Source organism: Hemicordylus capensis, chromosome 4 (genome assembly GCF_027244095.1).
Source record: "Hemicordylus capensis ecotype Gifberg chromosome 4, rHemCap1.1.pri, whole genome shotgun sequence".
Classification (NCBI taxonomy): domain Eukaryota; kingdom Metazoa; phylum Chordata; class Lepidosauria; order Squamata; family Cordylidae; genus Hemicordylus; species Hemicordylus capensis.
In genome coordinates, this window is record NC_069660.1 from 51489121 (window position 1) to 51512476 (window position 23356).

The following is a 23356-nucleotide window of genomic DNA, read 5'->3' on the forward strand; positions in this document are numbered from 1 at the left end:
GTACAGACAGAAGCCGGGGAGGCAGAAATCTCATTCACAAGGAAATCACAGTGAGATGGGGCCACCTTTGCTGCTGAAATCGGATCTAAGCGTGTGAAAAAATTCCCGAGGCATTCGCTATACCTTTTGGATTGATCTGTAGCCAGGTGAGGGTAAAAAATTTCTTGCAGGAGAGGACAGCCAAATAAAGAGGGGTGGAAATAATCCTAGGTCACTGGGGAGAATGGCAGGGAAAAAGTAGGGACAAAGGTCAGATGATGGTCAGTATCATCAAGTGAACTTCTCCAGCCTGCAATATGTAGTTTATGTACGTGCTCTGAGTGAGATTATGCCGACCCTTGGAAATGCGCTACATTATCATTTTTCCAAAATGAAATCTGCCAGGAGCAAACACAGATGGGAGGGAAATGTTGGAAGAATAATGAAAAGCAGCTGATTTTTTTCAATGGTATTTTAGTATCTTCGAGATTAACTGTTTTATTGTAGCTTGAGCTTTTGTTAGGTGCAAAAACTCTGTACAAGTAATTGTTTCTCTGGAACAATGAGAATGACTTCCCTGGACTGCGTCTGTGTGGCATTACTAACCCTGATCCAGCACTGATAGCTTTGTAACTGTACAAAAATAACAGAGCAGGGGGAGTGGGAATGGCTCGCTGGAGGAGGAAGAAATACAGGTCCCAAAGTGCGGTGGATCTTGACATGAAGATTGGGTCGGGGAGAGAAGTGTGAGACTTCCCAGGACACCATCTAATGGGCACCTGTGAAAGGCACACCAAAGCATACCCTCCTTGATTGCAGCATTGCTTGCCACACTACTGAGGGGTTTTTTCAGGGGAGAGCTTCCCCAGGAGGTTTTTCACACATGGCTCTATGCTTCAGGGTATCTGAAGAGCGAATCTGCTTTGCAGCACATTCTAGGCATTTTAATGCATAGCCATCAGTACCTCTATCAACACCTTCAGAGAGAGCAGAAGCCCCAGAGTTTTTTTCAAAAGCTGCTGGAAATAGAGGATTTTTTTTTAACCCCAGACATAACTCGGGCTAAGCCAGAATTTGCAGCCTCCTTTCAGGGAGAATCAAAGTCCTGTCTGTCCTGGTCCCTGATAGCCCACAGGGAGGTCGGATTAAATCCAGCAAATATGTGGACTGGCACACTCCAATCAGGAGTGGATTCGGAGGCGAAAGCCCTCTCTGTAAATCCTCCAGGGCACAAGCAAGTTGAAGTGCCCTGAATACCTTCAGTGCCAATTTAATCCAAGACCATCATGGGACTCCCAAAACCAACTTGTAAACTACAGGCAATAGCAACCCCCTAGTGTTTCAAGGCCCAGTTGTTTGCACGAGAAATCCACATTGACTTCCACGTCTTATTCGCAGTGTGCATGCCTTCCATCCAGGTGGTGCTTCATTTATTTATTTCCACCACACATAGCCTGACTTTATGTCACAAAACTCACAATACTCCTACTGCAGGCAGTATTTTCCAAGTACTCAAAGCACCATGTGTTTACCTGGGGAAAACATGGTTATCTTCCCAGAGTGTGCATTTATTGGTGGTGTAATTGATGTGTGGAATGTGGTCATACAAGTGTAATAGGTACCTATTGAATACTGTTAGTGATGTAATTCATGACAAGTGACACAAATCTATCTACCTTCCCCCACTCCACACCCCATGCCTGCCACTGTTTTATGCCTCACTTGCTGTATTTCTATTTACTTGAATAGAATATGCTCCCTTGTTTTTCAGCTCTGATAGAGATGTGCACATATACCTAGATAATGGCTGACATACAGAACAAGGATGCATTGGTGCAATGAGAGAGCGGCCTAACAGAACTTCCCAATTAATTGCTCCAGTGCGGCAGGGAAGCAGCTATTTTCTATAGGAAGTCTTCTGTGCCACCTGCAAATATGTCCCTGAAGGCTGCACAACCCTCAGAGACATACTTTTGGGTGGCACAGGGGGCTTCCTGAGGAAGGGGTGGATATAAACAATTGCTGCTTCCACACCGCACTGGTGCAGTTAGTTGAGAAGTTCTGTTAGGCTGCTCTCTCCCTGCACCAATGCATCCTTGCTCTGTATTTTGGCCACTAATTTTAACAAGTGGCAAAGAACTGCTTGGCTACACACCTCATGTATTAGACGTGGAAGGGATGTTTATTTATTTATTTTATTATTTATTTATTCGATTTCTATACCGCCCTTCCAAAAATGGCGGTTTACACAGAGAAATAACAAATAAGTAAGATGGATCCCTGTCCCCAAAGGGCTCACAATCAAAAAAGAAACATAAGATAGACACCAGCAACAGTCACTGGAGGTACTGTGCTGCGGGTGGGTAGGGCCAGTTACTCTCTCCCAGCTAAATAAAGAGAATCACCACATTAAAAAGGTGCCTCTTTGCCAAATTAGCAGGGGTAGCCAAGTTAGCAGGGGTATTTTGTAAGTTGTATTATTGCCCCTGAAAAATCACTTGCAGAAGTATCCTCCCATTGGCTAAGATGTACTGATAGCACGTTTCCTGGGATGATTTGCAAAAGTACCAAAGGCAAAAAGAGCTAGGGGGAAAGGAGGCTGGATCACATGATAAAACTGGCTGGTGAAGCTTAGATTTTTATCACATAATGAAAAGTTGGGGCAATCCTCTTTTAAGTTATACCAGGTACAAGTGTAGTGCTGACAAGTGGTGGGGACCTATTAGACCTGGAAAACTCGATAAATTGTCCAGCAATGACTGTTCTGTATTTGGAGCAAATGCAAAACTCTTGAAGAATTGATGCATTCGCAGTATTGAATGGTATTGATCTGTTTGCTATTGCTGCTCAACTTGGAAATAAGGCCCATTGATTTTGATGGGACTTCCTTCCAAATGGAACTGAGATATAGCAGATTTGGCAGCTGAGTCATGCTAAACATGTTTGAGTCAGTGGGGGAAGGAGAAGGGCCTTGTTGTGGGGACGTGAAGTCCAGCAGTCACACAGTCACAGGGACAGTCGGTCTATAACCAGAGCAGCATTGCATGCAGATTCCATGCAAAGGTTGATGCAGAAAAGAATGCAGAAAAACAAATGGGAATTTCAAATCAGAGATTGTAACACTACAGCATGCAGACCTGCACTGTGGGATTAATAATGTAAAAATGACATTTTATCATAGTGGGTGTTGAAAAGAGGAAACAACTGTTTGCACTCTGTGGAGAGCATTTGAAGAATGCATTCATCTTGGAAAGGTGGTGCTGTACAGTCGGTGTCGACTCCTGGCGACCACAGAACCATGTGGTTTTTCTTGGTAGAATACAGGAGGGGTTTATCATTGCCTTCTCCTGCGCATTATGAGATGATGCCTTTCAGCACCATCAGAATCTTGCAGAATTGATGCAAAATATTTTCTTTTAAACAAGAATCTTGTGGATATGAACAGGTAGGAAAGTTACTTTTTAAATTACTTTTGAGAGGCTGTTCTGTAACCTGGTGTGTCAGTGGTGTTCAGAGCCAGCCTTTTGAATGTTCCTTAAAACCCAACTGGTCACTGAGCAGGACAGATGGAGATCAGCTATGGTGACAGGGAAGACCTAATCTCTATTTACAGCAGCCAGGATGACTAGAGGTTCTCTCATGCCCTGGACAGCAGAATATATGAACCATATAACTGAAGTCATATATGAACATATGAAGCTACCTTATACCAAGTCAGATCCTTGGTCAGTACTGTCTACACTCACCCAGGGTCTTTTTCGGAGAGGGATCTTTACTAGATCAACCTGGAAATCCAAAGGATTGAACGTGGGACTTCCTGCATGCAAAGCAGGTGCTCTACCACTGAGCTAAGTCCTTGGCAGTGTCTTCTGCCTTGCATCCAGGCCAGCAGGGGCCAGCAAGCTACTGCTGGCAATTGAGCTGCCAGTGGCATGGGAAGAACAAGTGAGTGCTGGAACTGGGAAATAACCTCTGGAATTTTGCAAGAGACAATATGCTTGGGAAATGTGGAATGAAAGAAAAGCTGTCGTCTCTCAGGACTTGGCAAATGTAGAACAGGAGAGTCAGGCTATATGAGACACTGGTTGGATTTGAATACTTTGGTGGCTTCTTTCATCCTGAAAACCTATGAATCTCTTAATCCTTTCAGGTAACTTCAGTGACCGCTGCACCATCATGCCGCATCATATCACGGGCTACCAGGCTATTTATATCACCATAGAAGTGCTCATTGCCCTTGTGTCTATTCCTGGGAACATCTTGGTGATCTGGGCTGTCAAAGTGAACCAGTCTCTTCGGGATGCCACTTTCTACTTTATTGTGTCATTGGCTGTTGCGGACGTAGCCGTGGGAGCTCTTGTCATCCCACTTGCCATCATCATCAACATTGGCCCACAGATACATTTCTACAGCTGCCTGATGGTGGCGTGTCCTGTCCTCATCCTCACCGAGAGCTCCATCCTGGCACTGTTGGCCATTGCTGTGGATCGCTACCTCAGAGTGAAGATCCCTATGCGGTAAGAGCCCACACCTAGGAGTCAGAACAGGGGGCGGGGTTAGATATTTACATACCTAAGATCACCACAAGAAGTTGGCACTTCTGCAATGGCATCTGGTGCCTTTGTCAGAATTCCCCAAATCTCAGGAAGAATTTGTTTTTTGTTTTTTGTTTTATTTAAAGGGCATATCTAATCCAAGTCTCAGGGCGTGTGTTGTTTTTAAAAAATTTTTTAAAGAGCATTTCTAATCCAAGTCACTGTGATACAATTCTTTAAAAAGTATGGGCAACATCTGCTAAAAAGTATGGACTGTTAAAAATATGGACCATGTCAGAAATGGAAACAGTGTGGGACTGTTTTTCACAGAATACTAAAAAGCAGCTTCGAGCCACTCTTGTTCTATTCATCCCATGTGTGAATGTTACTGCAAAGTGGGATGTTGCATGAAAGAGATATTTTAAAATTTAATATACATGCTAGGCAAGCTAGGTTTTACATTTGTGTTATAAATTGATTTAAGCAGCAGGGAGGGGGGCGGGAATGATGGAAGTCTCCTGTGAAGAAGACCCAGCATGCAGCTTCAGAGCTGACTGGGAGGTCATTCACATAATCAAAGAAGGAGAGCTGGTCTTGTGGTTGCAAACATGACTTGTCCCCTTAGCTAAGCAGGGTCCGCCCTGGTTGCTTATGAATGGGAGACTAGAAGTGTGAGCACTGTAAGATATTCCCCTCAGGGGATGGAGCTGCTCTGGGAAGAGCAGAAGGTTTCAAGTTCCCTCCCTGGCTTCTCCAAGACAGGGCTGAGAGAGATTCCTGCCTGCAACCTTGGAGAAGCTGCTGCCAGTCTGTGAAGACAATACTGAGCTAGATAGACCAGTAGTCTGACTCAGTATATGGCAGCTTCCTATGTTCATATGTACTGTGTTCTACCCAGGTTTGTGAGCTGTGTGTGTTCCCAATTTTCGGTTGTGTAGAAGCAAAATAGGAGAAAAACCTGGGTAGCTTTTCCTCCTACCTTGCTTCCACAGAATCACTTCTATTCAGGTTTTCCTCCTACCTTGCTTCCACACAACCAAAAATTGGGAGCACACACAGCTCCCAACCAGGATTGAACACTGTTTTTAATTGTGTGAATGACCTCTACATATTGGTTTTAATACGGATCTGGATCTTAATCATTCTGTTTTGGTACCAATCTGCTTCTGATCTCAGAGATCTTTCTGGTGCTGATTTTGTACTGCCTGGGTGCTTTCCAGATTAGACCCTGCAACGGGGTCACGACATATCTGTGAAGTGTGCTTCTGCACTCCCTGTGTTGTGACACCACAGCCCTTACGCTGCCAGCAGGGTGCTATTCACATTTCTGATGCCTTGTTTTGGATTTAATTGCTGCAATTTATTGCTATAACATTGTGTGTCCGGTGTAAAAACGTTGCTGTATTTTCTGGTTATGAGTTTTCTTGAGACTGCTCCCCTTGCTGGTAGCTTTGTGAAATAGCCTGCCTTTACATTTTGAATGTGATTTGCCCAAACTGAAGCATTTTGCTGCTGTTGAGCCGGTAATCTGGAAAGTGCCCTATAGAGTTTGCTCTGATTTGGTTCTGTCATAACTTTTAGGTCTGAACTAAAGTGCTGGGCCTTTTAACATGGAAGTATTAGACATACAGAACTTCCATTCTGGAGGATCCAAATAGATTATGGGAGTAATGAGGTGGCACAAGGACACTTTCTTTGGGTTGGAGTGCAGGGCAGATGATTTCTTTAACCTCAAATGGTGATCTGTTCCTGGAAGTTTCATGCTAAAGGTTTTTAGGAGGTTCTTTGCCTGGTGGGGCAAAAATATTTGGGGAAAGGAGAACTGAAGAAAACACACTCAGATTGCTATGGGATTAGTTGTCCCTTAAAAGACTCTTGTGTTTATGGAAAAATAACTAAGACTGCGGTGGCACAGAGGGGAAGCAGTTTGCCTAGGGAGCAAGAGACTGTTAGTTTGAATCCCCACCGGTGTGCTTCCCAGACTGTGCCTAGTAAATATATATTTGTATATATCGGTGACTATAGCACCAATATAGGTGCGATATATGCTTCCTATAGCAGTGATACAGGAAGGTGCTGAAGGCAGATGCTGATTTCAGTGACAATAGCAAAGGCACCATCTCATACTGCAAGGGAGGAAGGCAATGGTAAACCACTCCTGTATTCTACCAAAAAACCACATGGTTCTATGGTTGCCAGAAGTCTACACCAACTCGATGTTACAATCTTTCGTTTTTCCCCTTTAAGTAAGACTGAGTACATTTACCAATAATGAACAATTGCCACTCTGGTAGTTGCAGTCACTAACCAAATGATTTGTAATGTGGGAGAACTGTAAACAAAAGTTTCCACTGAAAAGGAAAGCAGCTGCAAGGGGCATCCCACTGAACTGGGTCTATTGATGGGGGTAGGTTTAATACTCTCCATGTACTGTTTTCCCTATTTAATCCCCTCCCCCATTACTCTTTGTTCTGCCACAAAAAAACTATACAGGGTGCTTTCCAGTTTACCCGTTCAACAGCGGCAAAATGCTTCGGTTCGGGAAAATCGCATTCAAAATGTAAATAGCAAAGCACCCAGCAGGGGGAAAAGTCTCATGAAAACTAACAACCAAAAAAACCAGCAACCTTTTTACGCCAGACATACAATGTTATAGCAATAAATCGCAGCAATTAAATCTCAAACAAGGCATCAGAAATGTGAATGGCACCCTGCTGTCAGCACAGGGACTGCGGTGTCACAACACAGGAAGTGCAGAAGCACACTTAGGAGATACGTCGTGACCCCGTTGCAGGGTCTAATCTGGGAAGCACCCAGGTTAAAGGGCGTTTGTAGGGAGCAAGTTCTCATGGAGGTCCATGGGAGGGAGAAGTAGGAGATTTGCTGCACTCACAGAAGTCTTTTAGGTCATTCACATGACTGGGCAGGTGGGGAGCACAGACCGCACTCCCAGACGAGCAGCATTGCATGGTGCAGCATGAGTGCAACAACATGTCCCAGCCTCCAGGAATCCCACAGTGCCCCACACGACATGTGCAATGCATTGGGGGATTCCCCCAAGTGATGGGTGCTCAAGGCTCTGTGTGTGGCTGTGGTTGCAGCCCCCACGCATGTGCAGAGGCAGTACAAATGGCCTGTGGGCAATCATGGAGGACACAGCTTGGTAAACATGGATCACCATATACTTGAATAGCACTGGGGGGAGGGGGGAGTGGCAGCACCAGCTGCCACACTGGCCAGTAAGCACCTTACATCACTATTCTTGCCCCTGCCCATGGCCACCTCTTTCTAGACCCCCCCCCCTTTATTTGTAAAGGTGAATCCTCACCTGATTCTCCTTTACAAGTATAGCCAAAATGCTGACCTGGTTTGGTTTGAATTGATTCAAATTCTAACCGAACCACAAGTTCTGGTCCGTGCACACCCCTAGCCGGAAATGGCAGCAGGCCAGGGGAAAGCCATTTAACCCAGTGCTGAACCAGATGATTGCCAGCTGAGGTTATGCGAATCACAGGTTCACTTAATCTTGTCTAAACACCAGGTTAACCAGTGGAGCTTGGTGTGGGTGCAGCCCCGGGAGCGACCTTGCTCTTGGCATTTCACATGCACAGCCCAACCCAGGCTGGGCTGTGCACTTAAATACCCCAGGAGGCTCTACACACAATCAGTGTGTAGAGCCGGGAGGGGTTTGGCAGGGAGAGCAGGTCAAGCCCGCTCTCCCCGCACACAAGCGGCTAGCCCGCCCACGTGATAACCGGCTCTGTCATGAAACCAATAGGGGCGGTGGGGATCGGGGGCCGCCTGGCCCCCAGAAGTCCCAGAATGCCCCGCATAAGTGCTCAGGGCATTCTGAGGAGACCCCTGAGGCTGGGAGGCTTGTTGTAGCCTCCCGGTTGGGAGGTCTCCACATGAGTTGCCGGCGACACAGAGCCACACCATGGCGACTCGCAATTTTAAAAAACGGGGTTAGTTGAGCGCTCGATACTCTAACCTCATTTAAGGGGAGGGCTACTTTGGTGGGCTAGCCACTGTTGAACCACCGGGCTCGTCCATGAGCCCAGTGGTTCTCACAATGGAGGAAAACAGAGCTGGGCTCCCTTAGCCCGGTTTTCCTCCATCGTGTGAATAGCCTCTAGGAGTGCTAAAGGATGGCAAATATGAAGTCATTTTGGATGACTGGGGCATTTTCCTGTGTATGCATGCATGCATGCATATAGTACACCAGACATCTCTGTTTTGAGCACACTGATGAAGGAATCCGCACACATGCACACACACCCAAATGCATGCTGATTTGTGGCTGTTGGGATGCAAATTATTTCCTTTTTGACAGTTGTGGGATTTTTGGTTGGAGAACCAGAGCACTTATGTGTGTCAGCAGTACCGTTGTCTGCAGCATTTGAATCAGTTTATCACTCCAGATAAGCATTTGGAAGGTTTCTCTATTGATTGTACAGTGCCTTATTGTTTAGGTACTTCACAAACAGCATTATTATTTATTTACATTTTAATTAACTTGAAAGATTTGTGCCTACTGTATACATTAACTTCTTCCTAACCTGCCCACTCTGCATTGGTTTAAGATTGGGAGGAGAGCCCCATCATGCTCTTAAAAGCCACAGAATGGCTGACAATTAGCCAGGGTAGGCTAGGATCTCTGGGCATCCTTTGTGACTGGCAGCAGAATTGCTCATGGTGGGGAGAGAGGAGGTAACAGATCCAGGTGGTTCCAGAGTACTGAGTGGAGTGGAGAGCTGTTGGCTATGCTGTGCTTCCACCCACTCAGTTAGCACTTTGCTTTAACACCAAATCTTGGAATAGGATTTTTTTTAAAAAAAAAATCAATGCTAAAAATTGTATCTGGGTTGCAGTGAGCCTTAGGCACATATAGGATTTTTGCTTAAATCCCCTGCACGTGGCTGAGAGAAATGGAATCTAATTGAGCAAGGAGGTACCTTTTAAAGTGGTGATTCTCTTATATTTAGCGGCGGGGCGGGGGGGGGGGGAGCAACTGTTCCTATCCAGCCCCAGCACAGCATCCCCCCAGTGGTTGCTGCTGGTATCTATCTTATTATTATTGTTTAGATTATGAGCCCTTTAGGGATAGGGAGCTATCTTTAGTTATTGCTATTTTTCTATGTAAACGGCTTTGACAACTTTTGTCAAAAAGTGGCATATAAATATTGGCAGTAGTAGCAGTATGTGTTTGGGAAGGAGGTAAGTCTTGCTTTAATGCTTTGGCTAGTCAGATCACCTTCGAAGCTCAATTAAAGGGCCAAGCCAGAGAGGGTCCAGCATGGAATCTGGTTTGGAACGGAATAAACACTCACTGATCCAATTCAATAACAACCTCCTACTTGCTCTGTTGACCATACTAAGCCCAGGCTATTCATGGAAAGAAAGGATTTGCCAAGACATCTTTCCTTTTAAGTCATTTGGGACGCAATCCTCTGGGAAGGGACTTCCTTGCATGCCTCTTATTTGTTTCAATGGGACTTGCATAGGAGCACTTCCTAATTGATTGCACCCTAAGGAGCCAAGAGAAGCCAGTCCTACATTAAGTTATGTCCAGTGCCAGGATGTTTCACTTGAGCAGTATGTGTGAACATAAATGAGGAACAAATGAACTTTGGGTTAACCTTACAGCTTGGATTGGAAATGTTAGTCTAGCGCCCACCCTCCTGCCACCACTCTCTTCAGCTGCCTCTTCGAAACGCGGAGGGACAAGAGTTTTTAAGCGAGTCAAGTGACATTGGCTGACCTGCTGCACAGTGTTACATGTGCGTTGTGGTGTAATGTTCACACCGTCGCACAAGTGCGTTCTTGTGCACACGCAAAAATGGCACAAATTGGAGTTGTGTGACAGTACAGGCATTGGAAGTAATGGCTATACTGTCCGGCAACTGCGTTTGTGCAATTTTTGCACTTGCGCAAGAGTACATTTGTGCAACTGCACGAACATTCTCTTGCAGCACTCATGTAGCATTGTGCAGTATGTCAGTCATTGCTTTCTTTGTATTGCTTTTGTCCCACGGCCATCTCTCTTTAAACAGGTTTGGGCACTACAAAGCCTGTGAACAAAGATGGCGATGGGATGAGTGTGCACATCATGTACTGCCTCTCTCATATCACTTTCAAGTCTCTGAAAGAACCATCAGTCTGTTTCTAGCCTTGGACTCTGAAGGCCAAAGAACACACTGCATTAAGCCTGTGACTGAGGCCGATGTGCTTGATTTTTAGAACTTCAATAGGAGCCACAGGGGTAGCAATCAAGATTTGAAATGAAGCATGGTGAGGGAGGAGATTTAAAATTTTGCCCCTGCCATGCCCCTGATCTGGCTCAGGCCCCTTATGGCTGTTATTTCCGCCAGAAGGGAAGTTGCCAATGGGAGGTTCTTTTCCTGGGAAATAGCAGCTGGGGGAGGGCATTGATCCAGTTTATATCTGTGGTGAAGGTAAGGGGTTAAAGCCAATCACACACACCATGGTCCCACTCCTGATCACCATCCTGCAATTACTGTTTGAGTTGTAAACCTCCAGCACACCTGCCCCAATGGTATGCTTAGTGTAACATGCCATTTGGCCCCAATAGGTCTGCCAGTGCTGATGTTGCATGCATCCTGCGTGAGCTCTAGATGTGCAGTGGGATTGTGACTGTCCAACTGCAAGCTGGGGCCCTGAGGGATGAAGCTGCATAGTTGTGTGGACTGGTGATAAAGAGAGTTCAAAGGAGCGATTTGTCATCTGGATACCTCCACTGTACTTTGGCACTCACAGCAAAGGAATAATTAACTGCCCAGCTGGTAACCATATGATGAATATTCTTCCTGCCCTACAGGAAGGCAACCAGAAGCATTCTGTAAGATCACTCATTCCCATTCTCCCCCTGGTTTCCAGATAGCTAACTGAATAGCTCTACACAACTCTGGTGGTTTCAGGCCTATGAAATTCTATTGTAGTGCTCTTGGGGTGCAAATTGAGTTGTTGGTTTAAGCACAAGGCCTGAGTTACTTTATATAATATAAACACATTTATCATTACAAAGGGAAAGAGAGGGGGAGAGCTGGTCTTGTGGTAGTGGGCACAAATTGGCCCCTTTGACAAGCAGGATGTGCCTTGGTTTGCATTTAGATGGGAGACAATAAGGTGGCTCTCACAACCCTTGTCAGCAGGGCTGGGGAGAGCTGAGGGGAAGTCAGGACACAACCTAGCTTTCCACATATGATACTTGCCAGTCCAGGATTGCTCGCACCACACATCCACATAACTGGTGCGTGAGCAATCCCAGAGCGACAAAGGGGCGGGGGAAAGAAGTCTGCAGCCTCCCGCATCCCACAGTGCGCTGTGCAAGGAACACATTGCATTGGGGGATGTCCCCACTGCCAGGCGTTCCTTCCACCCGGCTCTATGGCAGCTCAGGATGCTGGCAGTCCAAGCTTCCACACATCCGAGGAGGGTGCGCACATGGACCCTCCTCCCTCACCTTTAGCCCGGGTACAAAACGGACTATCCAGCAGAGGAGCACCAGGATCAGAACCAATTCCGGTGGTTCTCATGACTCACCCTGCCCAGGCTAGCTCAGCCTTACCCATGAAGGGCTGGTCATGAGAATGACCACTACGTGTGAGTGCTGTACAATATGAGGGGATGGGGCCATAGCTCAATGGAAGAGCATCTGCTCTGTATGCATGAGGTCCCAGGTTCAATCTCCAGCATCTCCAGGTAGGACTGGGAGAGATTCCTGCTTGTAACCTTGAAGAGCCATCACCAGTTGGTGTAGACAATACTGAACAAGATGGACCAATGGATTCACTTGGTATAAGGCAGCTTCCTGTGTTTCTATGAGCCAGTTTTATTAGCACATCTTTTTGTTCTGAACTTTCTCATTTTCCAGGAACCCTGAAATATGCTTCAAATTTCTTTGAAGATAACTTTCAATTCTAGCCTTTTTGTATCTTCTCAAAACCTTTGCTGTACAAAGACTCCCAGAATGAGTGGCCCCTACTTCGGTGGTCTCTCTTGGAAATGGGATGTCCCCTCCCAGAAGTAGTGGCATCCTCTAAAGCAGGCTTTCTCAATCTTGGGTGCCCAGATGTTGCTGGACTACAACTCCTATCATCCCCATCCACATGTGGTTGATGATGGGAGTCCAACAACCTCTGAGGACCCAAGGTTGAGAAGGCTTGTGTGCTATGGAGCCTCTAGCATGAAGAGCAAGCAGTTCAGGGGAGGGGAGTATTTTCTCTCCTACCCACATAGTAGTTAGATCTTGCAATGGTCTGTGTTAATGTGCTAGAGAACTCATTTTAAAATGCCAGCAGCCTGCTAAAGGGGAGCAACTGATTCTCAATGGAAAAATCATTTTGGAGATTAAAAGATTAGGAGGTGTGATCCTACTCTTGCTCCTCGGCATAAATCCCGTGATGCAGGGAAGGCAGCCGCTGGAGAGTGAGCTGCTTGCAGAGCTCCTAACTGCTTATCACCGACAGCTCTGCTGTGCACACCGCACTGAGAGAGAAGCAGTGCGACGAGTGGCTTGTGGGGAAAAGCAGAGGTGGGGGTCTCTAAACCAGGTCCCTGTAGATGTGGCAGCAAGCCAGGAGAGGGCAGGTGGGGAGCATTGCAAACAGGCTGTCGCATGTGCCTCAGTGGATGGCTGGGGACAAATGGATAAATGGTATGAAGAGCTGCTGGCACTGGCTCCTTTGGTTTCAGCAGGAAGGCAGTAGCAGCAGCAGAATCCCAGCTGCACTCGGATTCTGGAATGCACGAACAGCATTGCAGGCATTTATGCGGAGACGCTCTCCTCTCCTCCAGGAGCGCCACGGCCCTTCTGCAGGAGCCCAGCCCAAACAGGTCTGTTTGCTGAAGCCTCTTGAGAGTCCCGATTTGACAGCTCAAAGAAAGCAGCACGTCGCCTCCCGGAGCAGCAGCTAGGGCACACACCCATTGTCTGCCCACACAGACATGGCTGCAGTGCTCACACCTTATCATGAGACTGTGCAGGAGTTGTTGGTTTGAGTACAAGATAGCAGACTGTCCCAGGAGAGGAGACAGGTGGTCCCCAGCCCTTGCTGCAGCCACTGACATTACAAATCATGATAGCTTCTCTGATTGAGTTTGGAAGCACAAAGGGCATTTTCCACAACAGTCTCTCGGAGAGGCTGCTGCCAGACTAGGTCACCCAGACAGAGGACAGGTGGTGCCACATTTCCTTGTTAGAGGTTTGTCCTCCCAGTGCACTCAGTGCCCCCTCTTTGGTCTGGTTATCAGGTGCACGGAGGCTGGGCACCATTTGTAGCCTGCCTTCATGCTTGCGTAGTGCTGCTGGCACAGATGGTGTTCTGGCAGTGGAGGCTAATGATGCTTTTCCGGTGTGTCTGGTTACAGGAGTTAGTGGGTCCTTCTGCACAACCAAGGGACAGTGACTGATAAGAACATAAGAACAGCCCTGCTGGATAAGGCTCGAGGCCTGTCTAGTCCAGCATCCTGTTTCAAACAGTGGCCCACCAGATGCCTCTGGGAAGTCCACAGGCAAGAGCTGAGGGCAGGCCCTCTCTCCTGCTGTTGTTCCCCTGCAACTGGTATTGAGAGGCATTGTGCCTCTGAGGCTGGAGGTGACCCACAGCCACCAGATTACCAGCCAATGATACACCTGTCCTCCATGAATTTGTCTAAGCCCCTTTGAAAGCCATCCAAGCTGGTGGCCATCACCACATCCCATGGCAAGGAATTCCATAGATTAATTATGCACTGTGTGAAAAAGTACTTCCTCTTGTCGGTCCTAAATTTTCCAACCTTCAGTTTCATGGGGTGACACCTGGTTCTAGTGTTGTGAGAGAGGGAGAAAAATTTCTGTCTACCCTCTTTACTCCATGCATAATTTTATACACTTTGATCATGTCTCCCTTTAGTCACCTCTTTTCCAAGGTAAAGAGCCCCAGTTGCTGTAGTCTAGCCTCATAAGGAAGGTGTAGCCATTTGGCTATATTGTTAAAAGCAATCAGCATTCTGGGAAGCAGCTGTTGACAGTGGCATTGGCTACAATCCTGCACCCAGTGAGATGTGTGCAAATCCCACAGGTTTTCATGAGACCACAACAGATACCCCAATACGGCACACTGTGGCCACAGAAAAAAAGCAATGAGCTTATTCTCTCCAAACAGGTTTCCTGCCTAAAGCAATGGAGCCTGCCTGGCTTCTGGAGCTTTGCTGAATGAACCCTGCTTTGCCTTTTGTGACTCATAAAGGAGAATTTGCTCCACTCCTTGCTCTTCAGTTTTCCCTAGAAGATATATTTCTGTACATGATGACCTTTAAGCACAGATGGGAGATTAAACGCCACTCATAGCAGAGACAGATTTAGATATCAGCCCCGTCAGATCATGTATGAAAAAGGAAGGGATGACTGACTGAGCCCTGTTCACAAGCCTTTTATAAACGGGCAAGGGCTTGCGGATACTCCAGGGAAGGGCTATGGGAGCTCCTTTGGTCCATTGAGGGGGGGGAGCAATAGCCACAATCTGGTAAGACCTTTATTAGGACCAACCCCAAAGACACAAAGTCAATGAAAAGTGCTTCCTGCTGCCTCAAACACTAAGGATCACAAGAAAGTAGTGCTATTTTGTGCAGGGCTTGGTGCTGCTGCTGTTGTTCTACCCATCATGATCCAGCAAATCTGCATGTGTGAACCACAGTCAACACTGGATAGCTGAATGGGTGTGAGAGAGCCTCAGTTCCGCAGTGCATTTACTACTTTGCGTCTGATTCCACCTTGCTGCCAAAGGTTCCAGACATAAATAAAGTGATCCCACTTGTAATGCCTGGAGTGCTTTGGAATGCCCTTCACATGCTCTCCCTCCCTCCCTCCCTCCCTCCCTCTCTCCCTCCGTGTGTGTGTGTGTGTGTGTGTGTGTGTGTGTGTGTGAGAGAGAGAGAGAGAGAGAGAGAGAGAGAGAGAGAGAGAGAGAGAGAGAGAGCGTGAATGAATGAATGAATGTATGTGAATGAGGACATGCAGGCTATTTGCACTAGCTACCATATCTGCTGCTCTCAGAAAGGATTTTGATAGCCAATGGTTTGCTGATGTTTATCCTTGCTTCAGTCTTGACACTAGAAGTTCACACACACAGAGCAAGCGCAAAGAGAAGTGCTGTCTACTTAGGAGAGCAAATTGTGGTTCAAAGTGACAGAGCAGGATGTAGAAATGTGTGCAGGCATCCTTCTTAAGGAATACAGGAACCTTCACATAGCTCCCCCACCCTGCAAAAAAAAAAAAATGCCCTCCTCCTAGCACGTTTTAAAGAAAGTGAATGCTTGCAGTGATCTGATTTTTTTTTTTTTTTAAGTGTGATGTATTACAGACACCTGAGATTTTGGGGGCAATTCAAAATCTTAACCCTCTAAATGCCGTAAGACCCACATAAGATCTTATGGCAAGAGAAAGACTTGACTTGTGTGTCAAGACTTAGAGCAGCCTTAAATCTTGAGCATCCTAAAGAAATTTTTCTCCATTGACTCTGCTGTCCTTCTGGCTTCTCCCACACCTGGTGCCACAGTTTATGCCACCAACTAGTCCTGAAGGACCTGCAGTGCAATGTTGTTTACTGATACTACAATGATGTACATATTTGCAGTCATTAAAAAAACATGCTGGCATTGTATGCAATCAGACACAGTGGAATCCATGCACAGTAACAGTTTAAAACAAAGCAATAAGGTAGCAGAGGCAGCCCTCAAAGTCTGAGAGATTGGCTGCATTCACATGTAACATGGAACCGAAGTTTAAGGGAGCAGAGGTTGTCTCACTGTGATGTCTGAATGCGTGCAACTCCGGTTCTGTGAGGCAATCCACCTGAGGTTTGGATTTTTAAACTGCAGCCCGAACCCTTGGGTTCTAGTGAGTTTTGTCACCCCAGCCCAAGGTTCCATACAGCCTGTGTGTCATCTGAATTCAGAACTGCAGGCTGCTTTCACTGTTACTGGAGTTGTGATAAGAAGCTCCTCCCTCCCTCCAGCCATGATGGGGTGTATGGGTTGTCTTTCATGCCAGAAGGAAGTCCTCACAGCCAGTTCCTCCTCTCTGCAATCTCGCTGACTGCAGAGAAAGTGCTCTCCTTGACATCTGAACTCAAACAGGAGAGCTGGGTGCGTGGTCAGAGAGCAGAACCGTGAGTTCCATTGGACCCACGGTTCTGCGTTACATGCAAATGCAGCCACTATCGGCCACCTGCTTAAGGCCAGCCCTGACACTGGTCTTATACTAGTTCTAGAAGTAGAAGCATTAATTGACCTTAGTAGCAAGGCCAGTTTCATATAGCAATAAAGTGTGGGATACTCAAAGCTATTGCAAACATTCCAAGCATGATCCTATTATCTGTATACACACTACTGCAGACTTCCACACTGCTTTCTAAGGTGATTTTACCCTCTGTGGCACTCCAAGCAGGGATTTTCACAGCACTATCTGCCAGCCAACCAGCTCTTGCATTCTAAGAAGATCTTGCCTGTTTCCCTAGTTGCCACAAAAATTGTTAATGGAGAGGACAGGATCTTCTTCAGGGGCGTAGCAAGGTTGGAGTGGGCCCAGAGACAAGATTTTTAAATGCCCGCCCCCCGCCTTACTGAAGCTCAGCTCATGAAGTAAAGAAATCTTAAAGAAATATGGTAGCTCCTGGTCTTAACACTCACATCAATTTCAGAAGATGAATATAACTGAAGGAAGCATGGGCGGGTGCGTAGCTGGGGGAGTCAGTCATGTGACTTGCCTCTGGGGGGCCCCCCAAGGCAGTGGGCCCCCAGACAACTGTCTCCCCTTGCCCTATTATAGTTACGCCCCTGATCTTCTCATAATGCAAACACTCGCCAGAACATGCCATTGTGAAAAATCAAATGAGGTCTCTGCTCAGCATGTGTACAGAAGAGAGGATTGTACTAGGAAGCAGTGCAGAAGCCTTCAGCAGTGTGTGTACAGGGAGTAACATCACACTTGAAACATGCACAATTTTTTTTAATATCCCCCACTTGATTACCGTATGGAAATGGCCAAAGTGCAAACCTTTTGGCCTCCTATCTCCTTGCACTTTTGGTGGAAAAGAAAGTGGAAGAAACCTCCTAAAAAGCAGGCAAGCCTCTGCTTCCCCAGTTAAAGTGCAACTTGACCAATGAGGCACCAGCACAACAAAAATAATTAGTTTGCTTGTCTGCCTTCCTTTCTTTTCCAGTTCTGGTATGTTTTGTTCCGGACTCTTTTGAAGACTTCCCTTAGCAGCTGTTCTTCCAGCCAAAATGTCATGTCTATTTGGATGTCCAGTCCACTTGAAATGAAAGGCAGAGATCAAGGTGGGGGAATAGCAGTCTTTAAAAATCTCACCCATATCAAATAAACACAGTCACGCAGAATGGAAGGAAGAAAAACAATACTGCCTCCAGCTGACTTTTGTTTGATGTAAACAAAGAGAAGCCACGTAAAGCCGCTCCAAGCAGGATGGCCTTTGCTTTGTATTTTGCAGATTGTAGCACATAGCTGGTGAGCAGCTGCTGGCCCCAGCAGATGTGTTCCTTCGCCTGGGAGATAGTGAGTGCAGCCACCAGGAGCAGCCTCTGTTGCCTTCCCCTCTGCCAGTCATTGGTGAGCTGCACTCGTCATCTCGGTCAGGCCGATTTGCTGCTTTTAACTCCAGGCATACATTGCAGCCGGGGAGGAGTCTCTAGCCGTTCCTAAAGCCACAGCCACACAGCAAGGCTTTCTGTTCACTCGAAAGGTTGAAGTGGGGAGGTAGCTTCTGCAGCATAGAGTTCTAATAACTCTATTAGAATGTCTGTAGGGTTATGAATGGAAATGCCCTACAGCAGTATAAAAGCAGCTATTTAATGCATTGGCAGATGCTCTCGTGTTCTCTCTCCTCTCTCTTAATCAGGGCCCTTAATGTACAATTGTCTTCCTGTACTGATGCTGTGCTGCAGACTGAGTGCCTGGATTCGCAAGGAATATAGGACACTTCTGATTCAAAGAGATGGGAGATGAAGGAATGGGAGCACTGCCAGGAACCCTCCTCTCAAAAAACAGGAACTTGCCTGCCCACTAGTCTTCCTGAAGATCTAGGATGTAAACACAAGAAAACCTTAACTCCCTTGCCTCTGTTTTGTACTGGCTAAATCCTGTCACGCCTGCAGAGAGCTGCAGGGGGTCTTATTGTCTGAAAGGAAACCAAGGAGGAGATTAAAAATTGCACCTCTTATTGGAGAAAATTGACTACTGTAGGATACTATAGGATTGTATCCTGAAAATTAAAAGGGTTTTTGACATATCCTTCCTAGTCCCCTGCGCAAAAAAACCTGTAGATACACACAGATCAGAGATGCAACTAATGGTGTTTTGAAATCTCAAAAAAATACCATCAGCAGCTCAATCCCAAGCCAGGGTCTTAAGGACTGTATCTCTCAACAGTTTAGACTAAGATGGACAGTAGGTCATTTGTGTGTGTGTGAGTTTTAGAGAATTGATGATTGGATGAAATAGGTATCATGGCTATATTCAGTCTACTGTTGCCTGTACACATGAAGTTATACAGGTTTTATATTGCTTCAAAAACCTTCGAAATCTGCGTGATAACCTATTTGACAACGATGGGGCAAAAGTGATGAGCGTGTGCAGCAGGAATGTTGCTATCAGATCACTTTCTTCAAGACTGTTTTCAGTCTCCAGACACACATACTTTAGGGTTGTTAACTCTAGTAAACAACACAATTTGCATAAAATGCAAATCTTTGTGCTAATCATGCAAATAAAGTGATTTAAATTAGTATGTTTAATTTGTTTAATCTCATGCAGGTGCTTCAGCCCTGTACTTACCCATTAGTAAAGTGTCAGGCAGGCACCAAAAGTCTCCAACTCTGGTCTCTGGAGACAGACTCAGAAAGTCTTATGTATATCACGCTCCTGAGGCTGCACCAGGTTCCCCATATTGTGCCTGCCTGTCACTCCAAAATCATATCTGCCAAGGAGATAATCCTAATTCCAAGTAGGGTTGGGCTAAATTAATTCATGCCTTACCTGAGGATCATCTTGCTCTTAATGGTGGCAGGAAGACATGCATATCCATGGTCTGCAGGCTTTGCTTGGTTTTACTCTGCTGAGGACTAAATCATGAACAAAGCAGGGGATATTTTGGTACATTGATTGATTGATTGATTATATTTGTACTCTGCCCCAAACTTCCATCTCTGGGCGGTTTACAGCAGCATGACAAATTTTATGCAACCTACCTAGTAATGGAAGTTTACTAGGGAAAAGAAAGAGGTTCCCCTGCAAGTAGAAGAGGGGAACAATGAGGTTTTGACCTGTAGAACAGCACAAGGTTTGCTTAAAATTGGTAACTTTTTTATTTTGGGGACTAGCACTAGGCTGGATTTGGTTAGTTTGTTTATGCCCTAACTTCCTCTCCCTCCCCCACCCCCCTCCGGCCAAAGGAGGTCAGGACAACATAGATATAATCCTGTCACCCAATTTTATCTTTTCAACAGCCCTAGGAATTAGCAGAGAGATAATTTATTATTTTTGTCAGACAGGTGTTATTGACTTGTTTGTTTTATCCAGACATCGAGTCCTTCCCAAGGACCTGGGATGGCTGAATTTTATTGTCAGTGTTGTTGCTGTTATTATTATAGATATTGTCGCAGAATATAGGCTGTTCCCAGTAAAGTTGCTTTTTGTAATTGGCTAATGGTGATTTCTGTGGCCCCTATGGTGCTGAGGTGCTCTTGAAGTTGTTTTGGAATTGCACCTAGGGTGCCAATTACCACTGGGATTATTTTGGTCTTTTTCTGCCACAGCCTTTCAATTTCAATTTGTAGATCTTTGTATTTTTTTATTTTTTTCTATTTCTTTTTCTTCTATTCTGCTATCCCCTGGTGTTGCTATGTTGATTATTTTAACTTGGTTTTCTTTCTTCTCGACTACAGTTATATCTGGTGTATTGTGTGGCAGATGTTTGTCTGTTTGTAGTCGGAAGTCCCATAATATTTTTGCATTATTATTATTATTATTATTATTATTATTATTATTATTATTCATTTTATATCCTGCTCTTCCTCCAAGGAACCCAGAGCGGTGTACTACATACTTAAGTTTCTCCTTACAACAACCCTGTGAAGTAGGTTAGGCTGAGAGAGAAGTGACTGGCCCACAGTCACCCAGCAAGTATCATAGCTGAATGGGGATTTGAACTCGGGTCACCCCGTCCTAGTCTAGCACACTAACCACTACACAATCTTTACATACACTTGAACAGTTGGGTGAGCTCAAGTGGACGTCTTGCTTTTCCTGTCCACAGCAGTCCCGTGAGCACACACACACCCCAAAAAGTCACTGTTGGTGGTGGTGGGGAATCAGCAGCTCCACTCATGGAAGGGGAAGGACCATAGCTCAGTGGAAGAGCATATACTTTGCATACAGAAGGTCTCTGGTTCAATCCCTGGCATCTCTGGGAAAGATCTGGAGAAGGCTGGGGCAAGTCCCATCTGGAACTAGTTAATATAGACCATACTGAGCTAGATGGACCAATGGACAGCTATCTATATGCTATTTGAGCTTGGTTTTGGAGAATTTCTCCCTTCCCCCTGCAGCCGCCCACATCCCATCTCTTCTGGGAGTGGCTTTTCAGAGGGTTGCTATGGGGAGGAGAATGCAGGAAAATTGACTTGTGCTTACCTCATTGTGTGAACATAAATTAAGAGAAAACCTACTGAAACTGGCCAAGGAAACTGACTGAGCTCCATAGCTGAAAGTCAATTTGAACATGGATATCCTTGGGTCAGTTCTGGATATTTAACTGTAGGCCAGGGTTCTCAAACTTGGGTCCCCAGATGTTGTTGGATGGAAACTCCCATCATCCCCAGCCCCCAAGGTAATAACCTGTACTTTTGACCTTTAGCCTACCAGTTTTTGATGTATGTTTCTAAGTCCCTTTTCAATCTAATTTTGGGGTTGTTAATATACCTCTTTTACTGGAGCTACATCTAATGCTTTAGCAGCCTCTGAGCCCAGATCAGAGAATGGCAGTGATTCCACATCATCCAGTTTTGAATCACCTAGAACTGCTGATAAGATCCATCCACTTGTATACAGCCAATGGTGCCACAGTAAATTTCCTCTTTCTCACCTGCTCATTGCTTGAACAATGTGTCAGAGCCTGTCTTAGACCTCCTCAATTAAACTTGTCTTAGATTTCAGCAGCTCAAGCTACTTGTTCAATTTGCCTCTTTTCTTCTCCTTCCTCCTGCTTACCTTGTTTTTACTCAGTTTCTTGGGGCCAATACTGCATGGGATCACTCTCACCTTCAGCTTTTAACACAGCGGCAGATAGAAAGAGAATGGAGTTTCTTGCTGGATGGTTTCCCACTGTTGACACAGCAGCCTTCCTATTTCTCCCAAGAGTAGCACAATACTCATCAATTTAGCAGGTTGCTTTGCTCTGATGCTTCTGGATGTGCTCCAATAGTGAAGTTCCCTCATGTTCCTCCTGGACAATGTATAAGTTGGAATTTGTAGTGATTGCATAGTAATGGGATATCTAAAGGTGTTTGCATACTTGCAACTTAAATGGCTGTTTTAACTTAAAATCAGTTTGTGATGTGAATGTGAAACTGGCATGGTGAATATATTGGCCAGAATGAATATCTGATTAGAGGTTTCTCTTTTCCATGTGCTATGCTGCATTAACAATGATCAGACATTCTCATAAATAGCATGAGAGAGACTCAAAGTGTTAAAATGCCCTTAGGCTTTGGATGACTGTGCTGAAAACTTTGCCCTGATCCAACCGTTTGCCCATCTGAGGTTCTAGTATCAGGAGTGATATAGGAAGCTACCTTCTGCCAAGTCAGACCCTTGGTCCATCTAGCTCAGTGTTATCCACACAGACTGGCACTGGCTTCTCCAAGGTTGCAGGCAGGTCTCTCAGCCCTTTCTTGGAGATGCCCAGGAGGGAACTTGGAACCTTCTGTATGCAAGCATGCAGATGCTCTTCCTAGAGCAGCCCCATCCCCTAAGAGGAATGTCTTACAGGGCTCACACATGTAGTCTCCCATTCAAATGTAAAGCAGGGTGGGCCCTGCTTAGCAAAAGGGAAAATTAATGCTTGCTAACACAAGACCTTGGCTGAGACAAAAGCTCTTGCGAAGAGGGGCTGCTGAGAGAGGAGAGTGTGCATCTCTCCTCACCTGCTTGGATTCCCCACTTTTCACTTTTCTAGGTGCTTGGGGGAGGTGTGTTTAAGCACATGGAATTGCTCCCATTCGTCTGGTTTGGCCCTCAGACACACATCCTCCTGTCTTGCCAAACAGAAAACAGCCTCAAGACTCTCCACCCCATGTATCCATACCCTAGCCCTCACTCTTTTACTAGAAATTCTAACGGCATCACTGTTATCTGGAACTAACCTTATAAGAAAGTTGAGATTCCAGTCACTGCAAAACAGCAGAATTCTTATCTTCAAACCGGAGAAGCTGAAGGACATTTTGTTCTTTGCTTTGTGAACTGATATGGGAAAGGGACATGTAGTAGGCTTGCAAACAAATACATAAATAGGGAAATTATAAACCTCATTTTAAATTCTATTCCTGAGAAGTTATTAAATTAAGTCATAAACCTGTTATTTTTAAATATTTTGTCTCCATAATGACAAAGGTCTTGTAGACACTAGACAAAGCAACCAGTCCCTATACTGCCCAGCTCTGGTCATCTAGCAGCTCCAAGGATGAGTTTACACTATGCATATTAATCTTCAGTCATTCAAAAGTGATGGCTTGCATGTGTGAAATCGCCATCCTAGGCCAAACCC

General features: G+C 45.7%; 1 protein-coding gene across 3 annotated transcripts in view; it reads left to right on the plus strand.

The window, feature by feature from the left end:
• The window catches only part of ADORA1 (adenosine A1 receptor), a 120763-nt gene that overhangs the window by 14618 nt on the left and 82789 nt on the right, over positions 1–23356 (plus strand). For all 3 annotated transcript variants that reach the window (XM_053243373.1, XM_053243375.1, XM_053243374.1), the window contains exon 2: positions 4130–4496. In XM_053243373.1, the coding sequence (XP_053099348.1) occupies positions 4130–4496 (367 nt within the window). The remainder of the gene's footprint in view (positions 1–4129; positions 4497–23356) is intronic.